Genomic DNA, 16,316 nt, shown 5'->3' with positions numbered 1-16,316 from the left:
TTGATCCAAACTCACAATCGTGAAATCATGTACATGCATAATGTGTTCAATTTGCAAGAATTTTATAGATGGTTTGAGCCGTATGTACTATTTATGTTGGTGGTTTTCGAGTTTAAGTGTTGATTATCACGCTATAAACATAAGAATTGATTTTGTATTTTAAAATCTTTAGCCACAGTTAGGCCCCGTTTGGGATTGAGGTGATTTTAAAAAAAGCCACTGTGAAAAAAAACTGAGGGTCATTTTTGTGTTTGGTAAACTGAAAAAAAAAAGCTTATTTTGGAAGCTGCTGTGAGAATAAGCTGAAAATCAAAGGAAAAGCTGAAGCTGCTATTTGCTGCTTTGAAAAAAAGCCAGTTTTTTCAAAGCACACGGAGCTACAGTGCTCATTTAATAAAAAGACACACTATCATCCTGCTTTTTTTTTCAAAAGCACTTTCACAAAAAAGTTTACCAAACACTCTACTGGCTTTATTTCACAGCCGCTTATTCTCACAGCACAGCCGCTTATTCTCACAGCAGCTTTTTTTCAAAGCACAGCAATACCAAACCAGCCCTTAGTCTGTTAATCGATTAGATGCAGTGAAAATTACCTCAACCCAATATTGATGATGAAACTTAGAGAGAAGTCATAGTGATATGGTGGTCTCTACTACACACGTGCTTCATTTCGACACAGCCGGGTGTGTATGGACAACAAAATTGTTGATGAATACTATGAGACTTGCAACACACACCTACTAAAATTCATCCCTAAATCTGATCTTAAAATCTTAATTACATTTTCAATATAACCTTTGAAGTGAACATAAATAATACACTCTAGATTTAGCCCTCATAGAAGCGACTTTACTTTGTAATTCATCCACAAACTACACTTTAAATCGAAAACCACCAACATAACTGACAAGGTCCCCAAACTTAAAAAAAAAATGAATCAATTCTAGACTATCAAATACAGTAGAATCACTAGAACTGAAGAGTAGCTTATGACTTCTACCTATTACACATTTTGAAAAGAAGAAATCATGAGAGCTTTTACTTGAGTAAAGTTTAATCTGACAGCAATTTCCTGAAAGAGAAAAGGAGGATGTCCTAACCGAAATTGGAGAGCCTTGTAGAGGGGAAAAGATTCTCTCCGGATCTATACATCTAAAGTCCAGGGATCAAATAATTCTGACTTTTAAAATTTGATCATACGGCCAAAAGCAGAGAAGTAAATGAAAACTTTTGATAGTTACAATAGTTTTTTACCGTAGTATCAATTTTTAAAGGTCGGGATCCTTTCATCCCTGGACTTTGGATGTATAGATCCGAAAAGGATCACTTCCCTTGTAAAGGATAGAATCCTTGCTTAACCGGCACCCAAAAAAGAATTTTTCCTATACATCTGTCCTTACTCATTGACGAGAAATTTTTCATTGTGACCGGAACACGAGTGGTACACCACAAGTTTTTATATAAGTGGTGGAAGATTTTAATATTTAAGTTATTAACTTTTAACACACATATCTCATCATTTGTATAGTGACACGTGATGTACCACTCCGTATTCCAATCACACTTAAAAATCTCTCCTCACCCATACAAATCAAGTGTTAATGGTTGTCTTTTAATTATTCATACACATATAACAAGTTAAACTCCGAGTCGCATGTAGAATATCAGAAAGTTTTATTAAAGCACGAGAAGTAGATCATAGAAAAGAATATTAATTGGGAGAAGAACACAATGTGTTTGTCTCATACCTTGATAATATTAATCTCCAATTGGTGGTGTAGTCAAGGGTTAATCGCCAACTGGAATGTTGTCTTTTCCTAGGTTTCCTGTCAGGAAAAATACTATGAACTTTTGATTTCCCATTCACCATCTGCAGCTAGAAAACTAGCTCTCACTTGTAATAATTTGTGGTTAGTAAGGAAAATATCACATGGAATCATCAGCTGGTCCAGAGCTCCCTAGCCAAGTTACATGCTTTGAGATCCTCCCAAGGTTACCATCCAAGTCTCTGATGCGCTTCAAGTGTGTATGCAAGTCTTGGTCCTCTCTCACTTGCAACCCTTCATTTGTCAATATGCCCATCAAAACTTGGGTTGCAACAAGCACACTCACCTCCTTCTCACGGCCTCGTACAAAACCACAAAGCAGCAACACTTCTTCTCCTTACAAATAACCAACAAGGAAGTCTAACACCGGCTGCCCATCTTCTAACCCTTCAAACGCCGCCAATCGAAAGTGAACGTCTCTACACTGCACAGTGTATGAACGGCTTGGCCTGTTTTTATCTTTCTAATACCTCAGCTCCCAAACAAACAGATCCAAACCACCCCGTACGCATATTCATCCCCAGCACCCGATAGTCTATATCTCTTCCCCACACTTCACCTGCGTCCTGCACAGCACATGTTACACACCATTTCGGGTACAGTCCTCTTACAAATGAGTATAAAGTTCTACTAGTGCAAAAGCATATCCCTGCTGTGGGAGATGTGCATTTTATGTTCAAGGTATTTAAAATGGGGACAAGTTTATGGAGGCCCATAGAGGTAGACCTTAATGATATCTCTTTTGATCCTCTTAAATTCCCCTTTCACAGGCGAAGTGTGTGCGTAAATGGGACCATACATTGGATGCATGGGACACACAACCCCATTGTGGTTTTCGACATTGGAGACGAGAAATTCAGAGTGATTCCACTTCCTGAAGATTATACTTGTTTCACGCATCTTGTTAGGTATCCCGTGGGAAATATAGTTGGTGTGGGTGGATATTTGGGTCTAATAGGTGACAGGAGTATGATGAAAAATGAAATTATGGGGTTATGGATTTTAAAGGACTACGAAAAACAGAACTGGGTTAAGTAGATCATCGTTGTTCCTCGTTGGGCAGAGTCAGGGTACGCTGTTCCTTTTTGTATCATTCACACAGATGAGCTCCTCCTCCAATCTGCAGGGTTGAGCAGACAGAACCCTGCCTACATGAAGGTGATTCTATACAACATGAATAATGAAAGTTTGAGGAGAAGTGATATTGTTTTCCCCGACAAATGGGCTTATTTGACTGGGACTGATTCAAGTTGCTTACTAGTTACGAGGAAAGCATTGAACCCTTGATAAGATGAGTCACGAGACCATGCCTATTTCGTCATCAAGTTTTAATTTTATGATTATTCACGTCTCATGCATTTGTGCACGCATATTTTAGCAATTTGGCTGGAGAACTTAGGCTTTTCTGGTATTTTTAGGACTTGTCAAGCATGTTAACCAAAGCAGCTTAATTAGCTGCATAATTAGCATACAGAGATGAATGTAAACTTAGAGCTTGTCAATTCTTTTGACAAAAATTATTAATTATGATGCTCGATTGAAGTTTTTTTTTTCCCCCGATATAAGGTATAGTGAGAATTTACGTTGCAAGAAACGAGTGTGTGAAGGGCATGATCAGCAGCTACAACAACAATGACCTCACACAATTATTATTATTAATTTTTATTTTGTTCAAAAAACAACAAAAAAATATAAAGCTTTTCACCCAAAATGAAATAGAGAAAATGTGATAAGGATGATGGTGTTGGTATAGGGTATTTGTATGAGTGTGTGAAGGGCATGATAATTATCATGTTATTTGAATGAATACTGCTTGTTCAAATCTCACTGAATTCGTCTATATATGATATAAATAATAACTACATAAGTATTTTGCACAAATGATTTCATAGATTTCAACGACGTTAATTTTATCCCAAAATAATTGTTAAAAAGCCAAAAAGATATTGAAGGAAATAAGTCTACTGGGTACAATAAAATGAGTTGCGATTCAAAAGCAATATTATTGAGTTCAAATGGTCTAAAGATGACCTATACATCGCGTCAAGCAATGGTTATTTTTCTGATCATTCCATATTCGATAGGCAAACCATTCAAGGTAGTAATAATAAATAATAATATTACATATTTGCAACTCAAGATTGCGTAAGCACTTAACAAATGGTATTTATACGTGATCTTTTATATATGTTTCAATTACATTTTTTATGTGATTAATTCAATCAAAGCTAGTAATTTATTACCTATGTATTCTTGAGAGGAGGATAGGTTTACTCCTGAATTTTTTTTTGTAAAATCAGCAATTGTTTAAAATTAACAATAAAAAGCTCTGTCCAGCTTGAAATTAAATTTGTTTTGGCTTTGTCCAAAAAAGCTTAATACTACAGATAAATTATGACATCATTCTTGTCCCATTTGTAATCAAGATTAGAAAAAAAAAAATCACTTAGTTATTTTTTAATACACAACAATATATTTGCACCAAAAGGTGGGTTATTTGATCTAAAGTCAAACAAGGGTCAACCATAATACTTTAGTGACAAATTGGAAATTGGAATATATTACTATTTGTGGGAAAATTTTGCACTCAAACGAAACTAATTTGTGTTTCAGCAAATGATATTTCAAAACTAATTCAAATGATCAAAGTTCAGCTTCAATCTCCATGGAGAAATGCCTCAATTCTAACATGTATGGTTGTCATCCTTTACGATATCCATTTACAAGGAATACAACATGTCATCCTTTACGATATCCATTTACGAGGAATACAACATATCATCCTTTACGATGTCCATTTACGAGGAATGCAACACGCCTACCGAAGAATTGCTTCACCTTAGTTATAGTTGGAGGAGCATCTTGTTCATATATCACTAGTAGAAAAACATGTTTGTGCGACGGAAACTTGTGTGACGCAGAATATTTCGTCGCGCAAAGTATGTTTGTGCGACGCTAACACACAAAACGTCTCGCAAGTGGTCTTTGCCCAACGGTACTTTGCACGACGAAGTAATGCGTCGCGCAAAACTGTTTTGCGCGACGAAAGTACAACTACGTTGCGCAAAACAGTTTTGTGCGACGCATTACTTCGTCGCGCAAAGGCCACTTGTGCGACGTTCTGTGCGTCGCACAAGAGTTTGGCGCCAAACCAAGCTTATTTTACCGCTTTTTTCCAACTTTGCGCGACGTCTAGCTTCGTCGCGCAAAGTCAACACGAAAATGTGCCTTTTTGTCTAAAATAACAGTATCTTTTATTTATTAGGCCAAGCCTAAAATGAGATACATATATAGTATTATGAGAATATATGAACTATGGAAGATAGGCCTGGCAATTCCTTACACGACCCAATAACCCGACACGACACGACACGAAAAAGAGAAAAGGAAATAAAAAAGAGAGGGAAAAATGAAAATTAATAAAAGTGGTGAGAAATTTTTTTTTTTTTTTTTTAAGTTATTAACATATGACATATCCCACTATTTTTATAATGACACGTGATATACTACTTCGTGTATCGGTCAATTATACGTACAAAATAAATAGATTTAAATCTCCTTAATAAATATATATATATATATATATATACACACCATTAAACTTGATGGGATACGAATTATACGAAACTAATTTCAACGATCCAACCGTCAAACTTGTTTGTATATGCTTCGAGATCGTATCAGCAAAAAATTGCAAAAAACAAACATTCAGATATTAAGTAACCGAACAAAACTTTTCAATGGTTATAAAATGAAAAATCACGATTTAACGGTTATTTTAACTCTGATTTTAATTATTTTTTATAGCTACACTCCTTAATCCTATATGAATACAATGAATGAATTCGATTTTCAATTTAAAATATTTATACTAGTGGATACCACAAAATCTTATGTTATATTTAATGAAAGAATGAATAAACTCTTAAGTATTAGTGAATATATTGTTTTGATGGGATACTCATTCTACGAAACTAGTTTCAAAACATGTTTATATATACTTCGAGATCGTATGCGCCAAAAATTGCAAAAAACAAACATTCGGAGATCAAGTAACATGACAAAACTTTTTTACGGTTATAAACGAAAAAATCACGATTTAACAGTTATTTTAACTCCGATTTTGATGATTTTTTATAACTACACTTCTTGACCCTATATGAATACAATGAATGAATTCGATCTTCAATTTAAAATATTTACACTAGTGGATACCACAAAATCTTATGTTATACTTAATGAAAGTATGAATAAACTCTTAAGTATTAGTGAATCTATTGTTTTGATGGGAGACTCATTCTACGAAACTAGTTTCAATGATCCAACTGTCAAACATGTTTGTATATACTTCGAGATCGTATACACCAAAAATTGCAAAAAACAAACATTCAAAGATCAAGTAACGGGACAAAACTTTTCGACAGTTATAAAAAGAAAAATCATGATTTAACGGTCATTTGAACTCCAATTTTGATGATTTTTTGCAGCTACACTCCTTGGCCCTATATGAATACAAACATGTATGCATATCTAACACATTTTATTTAAACTATGTACTATTTGCCATAGCCCATAGAAATTTGAATTTAGGGTTTTTTTTTTATCATAAATGGTCCCTGAAATTTACTCTCACCATCAAAATGATCCATAAAATTGAAAATCAATCAATGTAGTCCCTGAAAATAGGGGTCGCATATCAATGTGGTTTTTCAGTCACAATTATGTTAAAAATTATGCTAAGTGCTGATGTGGCACATAAATGAGCCCCGCGAGATTTACCGATTTTTTGTAATCACAAATAATCCTTGAAATTGACTCACACCATCAAGATGGTTCTTGAAAAAAGTTGTCAATATAATCCTTCTACCACAATTATATAAATTCTCAAAGGCACAAGGTTTAACAAAGGCTTAAGAGAGGGTATGGAAATAGTTTTCAACCAACAATAGACGCACCTCAATTATAACCTCATTATCTCACGGCATACCTTGCATTCTTTGAGTCACCAGACCACAAGGAAAGCGTCTAACAAGATCTCCAAGATTAAGGCTGTGAGGATGTTGATCGCCTAAAAGTTAACGGTGATGTCCCAAAAGTCGTGGCCAATCAGCCAAGCAGTCACCAAATGAGATCTCAATCCAGGTTCAATTCGGTGAGTCTAAAGATGGGTGTATTTTTTTTAGAGAATAGACAACGAATAAGGTAGAGGAATGTGGACTGGGATTAGAGGTGATTGCAGGACTGGGTTTTTAGGTTCACAACTTTTTATTAACTATTAAATTATTAAACCTATTTGTAATATTTTTAATTTAATTAGACTTATGTGACCTATTTATGTGTCACTTTAGCACATAATATAATTTTTGATAGAATTATGACGGAATGACCACAATGATTTGGGACACTTACTTGTGGGACTACATTGATCGATTTTCAATTTCAAGGACCATTTTGATGTCGCAAGTCAATTTCATAGATCATTTTGATGTCACGGGTCAATTTCAATGACCATTTGTAAGAAAAATAAAAAACTTATGAGACCCATTTATATGCCACATCAGCACACATAAATTTTAACAGAATTGTGACGAAATGACCACATTGATTTGCGACACCTATTTTCAGGAACTACATTAATTGATTTTCAATTTCATAGATCATCTTGAAGGTGAGGGTCAATTTCAGTAACCATTTGTGAAGAAAAAAAAACCCTTGAACTTATTGATTATTTATTTAAAGAATGTTTGTTCTTCACAATGTGATGAAGATTTGAATTCAATATTAAGGTTGGTTTAGGTGTGTGGTTGGTGGCCACCAACTCAGTCTCTCAAGACCTCCATATCTCCAATCTTCATGCCAAGTTCTTACTAGAGTCTAGTCCCAATGTCCCACTGGTATTTTTTCTCTTGGCATTTATGGAAGGCATTGCAAAAAATCATGTTGTGGACCTTGTGGAATCGTTATGGCCAATATTGGCTTGGGCATTAAGATTGCATTTATCTGAATTTAAAATTACTTGCAACCCTCTAGGAGTTTTTTATTTTTATTTTTATTTTTTATTTTTTTCTAACCCTGGAAATGGAAATGGATACCTACAAAAACAAATTTACCGTTATCATACTTTTTCAGATAATTAATATAAAATCATGTACTATATTAGTAGGGGAGCATTTTTACTCATCATCATAAACTATGGTGTATGCTCACCATACTCCTAATCAATTGACACGTGTCATTTCACTTAATCTTGGTTATTTTTTTTCAAAATTCAAAAACTAACATTTAATGTGAAAGTTAACTAAAGTTAAGTGAAATGACATGTGTCAATTGATTAGGTGTATGGTGAACATACACTATAGTTTATAGTGGTGAGAAAAAATGCTCCATAAATTCCGAAGTTAAGTTAGTTCGTGCGAGAGCAATCCCATGATGGGTGATCCACTGGGAAGTTCTCGTGTGAGTTCTCAGAAACAAAACCGTGAGAGTGTGGTTGGGGCCCAAAACGGACAATATCGTGTTACGGTGAAGTCGAGCCCGGAAGGTGGTGGGATCCGGACCGGGATGTGACAAAAAAGTTAGGTGGTTATCCGGAATTAGCCCTAAAATGACATTCATACCTTGCATATCCATTCTTAATTAGTAGGAAAATGATGATTATAGATGTTTTTTCTCTCTCTTTCTACACACTTTTTTTAAAAAATTTTGGTTTTTTAGTCAAAATAATCTTTGAAATTGGTATATCTCCTCATGTTGATCTATGAGATTTGAAATCGATTGAAATAGTCCTTGAGTTTGTTCACTATTAATTATTTTAATTATCAGATTAAATAAATCAAAACAAAGTGACAAACATAATTATATACTCGTTTTACAAAGAACAAAATAGTCCAAGTATTATTTGGTTTGATAAGTAAACATGCTATTATTGGTTTGGGTCTAATTGAGAATGGGATTCAGTGGGCTGTAGCCGACACGAAAATCAAAGATTTTTCTTTGTGGGCTTCGGCTTCCATTTCTCTTGTTGGGTTTTCTTTTGGTGTAGTGCACTCTTATTGCTGCTGCTTATTGGTGTGTTTTTGTAGCAGACATTTTTACGATAAATTAATATCGAATCTGTTATTTACAAAATTCAATTAAAACCTATTCACATATAAGTTAGACTATAGTTTTTAATAGAGCTTGTTAGGGTAAGTCTTCAATCTGGACTACTAGTCCAACTTTATATTAGATTGACAAGTAAGCAAAACTAATATTTTTTTGATACAACTATGATATTTACTTATCGTACTAATGAAAAGTCCGAATTATTAAAAAAAAAAAAAAAAGAAGCTTATTGACATCCTTTTGTTACTTGGCCATCTGTGCCTTGTCCTCTTTTACTTGGCTTTTCAATAAAGTAGAATTTCCGCCAACTTTCATAAGAGTTTCCAAATTGTCACATTTATCAAACTACAGCCCTTTGATTGATAAAGAGATAGGTATGGAGCGTTTGACCACAAGGTCACATGAGAACGTTATCATGAATAAGCAACACCGCCGACCACTTCCTACTTTTCTCGGCATTTTCTTCTCCTCTGCATATTCCAAATGTAACGTTTCATCATGGACCCTCCTCCTTCGCATATTCCATCATAAGCCACTCCTACTCTTATGCTACTTCTTCTCTACGTTATCACTCTCGCTCATGCAAAATTTCCAGGATTTTCATCCCAAAATAACGATCAATATTCATTAGTTATGAGCAAGTTATTTCATTTTGTCGACGTCTTCTAGTTGTTGATATAGTAAGGATCGCTTGACCTAGTGACATTCTTATGCCTCTCTATCAACAAAAAGAATAAAAAAAAAGGAAGGCATGTTTGCCTTGTGGATTATTAGTGTATAATGAGAATTTGTACGAGATCTTTTCATTCATGTGTGGAGCAAAATTCTTGCTGAGATTATATGTGACACAAAGTGTTAAACTCCAATAAAAAGGCTGGATTTCGTACTATTGGGTCCCCGTTATGATTGTTTTTCAGCATCACATAAGAAAACTTTTTTTTTGAGCAATAATTTTGTAATATAATCTCATCTTCGCGTAACAGCCTATTTTGTTATAGAATTTGTGTTTACACTGTCGACATAATATTATTGTCATAATAGTAACCTATTTTGTTATAAAATTTTTGTTTACATTGTCGACGAGATATCATTGGTTCATTGTCACAATGATAAACTATTTTGTTATAGAATTTGTATTTATACTGTTGATCATAGCTGTAAAGAGTCGGTTTGCAATTCAAAAAATGCATGATAAAAATCTAGAGGTCAGTTCTTATGGAAATAACTTTTAGCTCTATGAACAGAAACATGCCCAAAATATCTTCCAGTGTCATATGATTAATTACGTAAAATCCTTGTGTATTTTTAAATTCTTTTTCTTTGGCTGAGTGAAATTTGAAGGTCACTGTCAACACTCAACAGTTAATTAAATTGATTAAGTAATATATTGCAAATAAATATCTTCACACGAAATCCATAAGCAACCCAGTTAGGTCAAACAGTAGATCATAAACTAAGCAAAACTAAACATAACAACTACTTCCACAAGTATCACGCATTGGTTTTCCCATTTTGCCCCCAAACACCATCATTTTTGTGTTGTAATGAGTTCCGCAGGTGTATACGAGTCCCAATCACGCACCGATATTGTTACGCTTTAATCACTTATATTTGATACACTAAGTTGAACTATGCTTCGTTACTGAAAGAAGAGCAATAAGTATTGGATATTTGTCCATTTGTGAATTGGGTTCAACAGCACTTGCTGTACGTTTTTCAGTAGCGAAACCTGATTTCATTGAGTTAAGGGAGACTCAATGAATCTTAGGTGAAAAGTTTGATCTTAAAAGATTTCGGTACGATTAGTAGTGAAATCTATCTACTTTTATGACATGTTTAATAAGATGAAAATGGACAAGGATGAGAAGAAATAAGCAAAAAGGATAAAAGGAAAGGAAAACTAATGAAAAATGTTTGAAAACTTTGAGTTTTAACGATAAGGACAAAATAAAGGGTAAAGTGATTAGTATCAGGATTGACTTTTTAGTGTAAAAATGTGATTTTTCGTTAAAGTAAACAGTATCAGGAGCTTTTCGTTAAAGTTCCCTAAAAGGAAAGCCCAATAGTTATTTCATACCTTCATTTTTAGGTTTTGCCATACTCAAAATCAATGAGAATCACATGCCTTTTCATTTCATTAACGGTTAATAAACACATAAATATGAACAAAACATGCATTTGCAAATCTATTATCTTTAAGTAAAGATGCTTTTAAAATGTATTTGAAATCGACCATTGATCAAAAGCCAACAAAATCCTCTTTGGATTATTTTGGTGAGGATCCTGAAGGTCTGTAAATTATATCCGTTCATCGTACTTCGTGTGGTTAATTTTTGTAACATCCCACATCGCTCAGGGAAGTGATCCTTAAATGTATATTCTCATCCCTGCTTAGCACGAGGCTTTTTGGGAGCTCACTGGCTTCGGGTTCCGTAGGAACTCCGAAGTTAAGCGAGAAGGAGTCCAGAGCACTCCCAAGATGGGTGACCCACTAGGAAGTTGCTCGTGAGTTCCTAGAAACAAAACCGTGAGGGCGTGGTCAGGGCCCAAAGCGGACAATATCGTGCTACGGTGGTGGAACAGGCTCGGGAAGTGGTGCACCCGGGCTGGGATGTGACAAATGGTATCAGAGCCAATCCCTGGGCGGAAGTGTGTCGACGAGGATGTCGGGCCCCTAAAGGGAGTGAATTGTAACATCCCACATCGCCCATGGGAGTAATCCTTAAATGTATATTCTCATCCCTACCTAGCACGAGGCATTTTGAGAGCTCATTGGCTTCGAGTTCCGTAGGAACTCTGAAGTTAAGCGAGAAGAAGGATAGAGCACTCCCAGAATGGGTGACCCATTGGGAAGTTGCTCGTGAATTTCCAGAAACGAAACCGTGAGGGCGTGGTCAGAGCCTAAAACGGACAATATCATGCACTACGGTGGTGGAACAGGCTCGGGAAGTGGTGCACCCGGGCCGGGACCTAACAATTTTTGTCAGGTACTATTTATATTTAATTTTAAATAAAAATATTTAAAGAGGATCCGGATTCGACCAAGAAAAGTGATAAACACATTTTTCTTTATTTACGGACTCTTATTTAATCATGTACGATGTTTTGTTTAAGTTGTTAATTATATGAACAAAAAACGTGTGAAAAAGTCGAAAGAGTGAAAAGTAGCTACCATGAACACTTTGGGACAAATTCAAAGCACAAAGGGTAGTCAGGTCATTTGCATAGAGAGAGTACAGATAACATATAATTTCACCCCTTATAAAACAACGACACCTGCATCTCAGACTACTCATCAAAACTCCGAACTTTAAGCATCTTCAAAGCAGAGCAGCAGCAGAAACAGAAGAAACCAAATCTCCAAACCTTCCAAAAAACAAAACCCAGAAAGAAAAAAAGGCAGACAAAAAGAAAACCCCGAAAAAAAAAAGAGATTCCACAATGATGAGGACCAGCAACCACTTGATTGGACTACTAAATTTCGTAACTTTCCTCCTCTCGATCCCCATCCTGGGCGGAGGAATCTGGCTGAGCAGCCGCGCCAACAACACCGACTGCCTCAAGTTCCTCCAATGGCCGCTCATCGTCATAGGGGCCGCAATCATGGTGGTTTCTCTTGCTGGGTTCGCTGGTGCGTGCTACAGGAACACCTTCCTCATGTGGGTGTACCTGTTCGTCATGTTCTTCGTCATCGCCGCCCTCATCGGCTTCATTATCTTCGCCTACGCCGTCACTGACAAGGGCTCCGGGAGGTCGTTGACGAATAAGGGTTACAAGGACTACTACCTGCAGGACTATTCCGGCTGGCTGAAGGACCGCGTGGCGGATAATGGCTACTGGAGGAAGATTGCGTCTTGTGTGAGGGACTCAAAAGCTTGTCAAAAGATTGGGAGGAGTGTGAATGGTGTGCCTGAGACTGCTGACATGTTTTTCAGCAGAAAGCTCAACTCTATCCAGGTATGTGAATAATTAAATTTTTATTCATGTTTTTGCATCTGAATTTATTTATTTAAAAAAAATTTGTATGGGATTTAGAAACTTTATTTTTTGGTAAGGAACCTTTATCACAGTGGTGAAAATGTTTTGAGCTCTTGCATAATAACGTGAATTCAAACCTCATTGGTGGTTAATCTAACAAAATTTAACAAAATTTATCGTATGGAAAAGAAAAGAAAAACTTTATTATTTGGTTATGTTCATATTCGTTCGAGGTTATTTATTTTATTTTATTTATTTATAAAAAAATGATAATCCACACTAAATTTGTTTTAAGGTAATTTCGGTTCTCAGTCTTCATTTTTCTTTTCATTATTAATTTTTTTTTTCAAATTTTTTGTTCAAGATTCTTAAGACTTTTGTCCATGTCATTATTTGAATATTAAATTATTTACATATTATAATATGTCAATTTTAAGGATAAATACTTTATTAATTATTTCCAAATATTTTCCAAATATTTTTCATATATAATTTATACTCATTTTTTAAATTTGCACCAATATTCTGTCTAGTGTTATTTTGTACCTATAATTTAAAAATTTAATATGTATCCATATTTTATAATTTTATTTGTACCCATAATTTTTTTGCTAAATGTATTCACGTTAATTGCATGTATTTACTTTATGTTTTAAAATATATCAACAGTTTTTTTTATATTTAAATATAGGTTGATAATTACGTGGGTTCAATTTTTTTTTGTGCGAGAAATATGTGAAAAACAATAATACTCGATTATTAATTTTTAAGTAATTATTATATTGTGCAAATACTAGTTGAATTGGTTTAAATTTCATAATTTGTGAGATTGTAAATGCATAAATACAGAAGTTAATTCCTTTCCATAATGCTAGAAATTTCGATCAAACTATTTAAACAAACAATATTTTATTTTAACAATGAGATTGATTAGAGAAGAGAACTAAAATGATCCTTTATTTAAATTATGGAAAGGAGTTCGACATTTAGTCTCGAATTTTGACGGAGGAAAGTAGTTGAAATAAAAATAATTTAGGATTCCATTTCATGGGACAAGATTATTTCACTTATATTGTTTAATGGTTTTTTTTTTCAAGTTAAAGTTGAGATGATTAATTTGTGGGTTAGTGGTAGATACAATCTGACAACCAAGGGTGGGGTTTGAGGCTGAGTCCACCTTTTAATTGGTTCTTGTATTGTATGAATGGAAGTTTCCCTTTTGTAGAAAAATCTTGCTTTAAATTCATCAGTTATTTCTTTAAACAAACGAAATTATCTACACTAAAAACTTAAATTCATTAATTATTCATATGACACATTTTTTCTTAACTTTTTTATTTTGACAAAAAAAAAGGAATAACATTGTGTTTCCTAGGCCAAACCATAAATTAAATTTATATGCTCATGTAAAAGTTAAAATAATATAAAATTCTTCATGTAATTACAAGTTAAAACATAATACTTTTAGTACTGGTATTGACAGTTTAAAATTTTCTTTGTATTCTTAAAAATAAATAAACTTATTAAAAACATACTCTTAAGATTTTTAGAACGTCAATATCAGCATCCAAGCTTTTTCAACAATGATATAATGGTACAATGGATTTACCGATAACATAGCTAATTCCAATAATTGTGTCTACATTTCATCAGTGGAAGTGATGTTTACAAGATACCACTTAAAAGTTAAACCCCACTGCATATAAAAACAGAAAAGCCCACTTGTAGCCTTGTTACACTTTCTCTCAAGATACTTATTAACACTTCTTAAAAAATAGAAAGCAACTTACCGACATCGAGTATTCGAATTTGAGATGTCTACATATTTAAAAGAAGATTATCACTAAATAAAGAGCTAGCTCGTAAAAAACCAACCGACCTAAAATTAGAGCAACTCTTTAAAGTCAGTCCTATAAAATGTTTTTAAGAAAGAAGGTTCACATGTTATCTTTTATGGTAACAGAATTTCATTTTAGGTTGTACATCCTTCTCTCATATTTTGTCTGGTACTTGCTTTAGAGGTAGGAAATAATAATGGTACACCTTGGGACAAACTTGGATTTGACATAAAGTTTTCCCACATCTTTTTTGGCTCACTTTCCGTTTTATTTTATTTTATTTTTATTTTTTTGTATATTTTTCTTTGTCTATTAAAAAATTAAGTCCACATATTATTGGTGTAACCAAGAAAAAGTGTCTTTAACTTATTGGTGGAAAAATGCAATGTTCCAGATATTATCCAAGAGGATCCTCACCGGATCATTTTGACGAGGATCTTGAAGATTTGTGAATTGTATTCGTTCATCGTTTAGTCAGTTTTTATCAAGAACGGTTTATGTTTAGTTTTAAATAAAAATATTAAAAATAATTTTTAATTAAATAATGTACGATAAACAGACAAAATTGACGGATCCTGAAATCCTCCTAAAGAGGATCCAGCAGGATCCCGGTTCAGATATTATTGAGCACGTTCCATACTTCATGTTGGACCGTCCAATTTTAAAATCACTAAAGAAAGAAATAATTTCAAAGAACCATAACTTTATTCATAGCATCAACCAAAACTACAAGGACCAAAACCATTCTTCGGCCTATTTATATTCCATAAGTATGGTATATGGCATTACTTAAGGGTGATCTGTTTCACTTGCTCAAGTTAGAATCTGTAGCCATTAGGAAAACATAGGTAAGTATGAAGGAAAATTAATTGAAAATCACAGAAAACGGAAACGTTTCTTTCGTAAGGACGGTATATGTGTGTGCGCGCGAGCGAGTGTGTATTTGTATTGATATGATGACTGAAGTACCATTTCCCCCCCATTTGTTCTACAGTCCGGCTGCTGCAAGCCCCCTACAGAATGTGGATATAGCTATGTGAACGAGACCGTCTGGACCACCGGAGCAGGTTTTTCCGGGACCAGTACGGACTGCACACTGTGGAGCAATGACCAACAGCAACTCTGCTATTCCTGCAATTCTTGCAGAGCTGGTCTCTTGGCCAGCATCAGGAAGAGCTGGAGGAAGGTCTCTGTGGTCAACATTGTTGTGTTGATCATCCTAGTTATCTTCTATGTGATCGGTTGTGCAGCATTCCGCAACAACCGTCGGATTGACAACGACGAACCCTACGGCGAGGCTCGGATGACAAAATCACACCCAAGTGCTTTCCAACTCTAATTACAATGGTAGAGAATTTAATACGTGAAAAAACTATGTGAAAAATCTATGTTTTATGGTTTTCGGGGTTGCACTTATAGGACTTGTCTTAGTCAAGTGTGCATTATGAATTTGGTTTGAATTTCGATAATTTGGCTGTATATGTGAATTATTGGTACTCTATAGCCTTGTAGACTATTAACCATCTGCTGGAGAGGAAAAAAGATGCCAATTTGCTTGATTTTTCTTTGG

General features: G+C 34.5%; 1 protein-coding gene across 1 annotated transcript; it reads left to right on the top strand.

Annotated features, from left to right (window-relative positions):
• Positions 1–12,112: 12,112 nt before the first annotated feature.
• Positions 12,113–16,305, top strand: LOC103422864 (tetraspanin-3-like). Its single transcript, XM_029088484.2, has 2 exons — positions 12,113–12,887; positions 15,741–16,305. The coding sequence occupies exons 1-2, from the start codon at positions 12,372–12,374 to the stop codon at positions 16,083–16,085; spliced, it is 861 nt and encodes a 286-aa protein (XP_028944317.2). The 5' UTR covers positions 12,113–12,371; the 3' UTR covers positions 16,086–16,305.
• The last annotated feature ends 11 nt before the right edge of the window (positions 16,306–16,316 follow it).

This window comes from Malus domestica, chromosome 11 (assembly GCF_042453785.1).
Source record: "Malus domestica chromosome 11, GDT2T_hap1".
Classification (NCBI taxonomy): Eukaryota; Viridiplantae; Streptophyta; class Magnoliopsida; order Rosales; family Rosaceae; genus Malus; species Malus domestica.
This window is presented reverse-complemented; position numbering and strand designations above follow the sequence as displayed.

Bases quoted from the DNA above. Each gene is read 5' to 3' on its own strand.
- LOC103422864 (XM_029088484.2), top strand. From the start codon at position 12,372: ATGATGAGGACCAGCAACCACTTGATTGGACTACTAAATTTCGTAACT. The intron at 12,888-15,740 runs GTATGTGAATAA...TTTGTTCTACAG, and splicing joins GAAAGCTCAACTCTATCCAG to TCCGGCTGCTGCAAGCCCCC.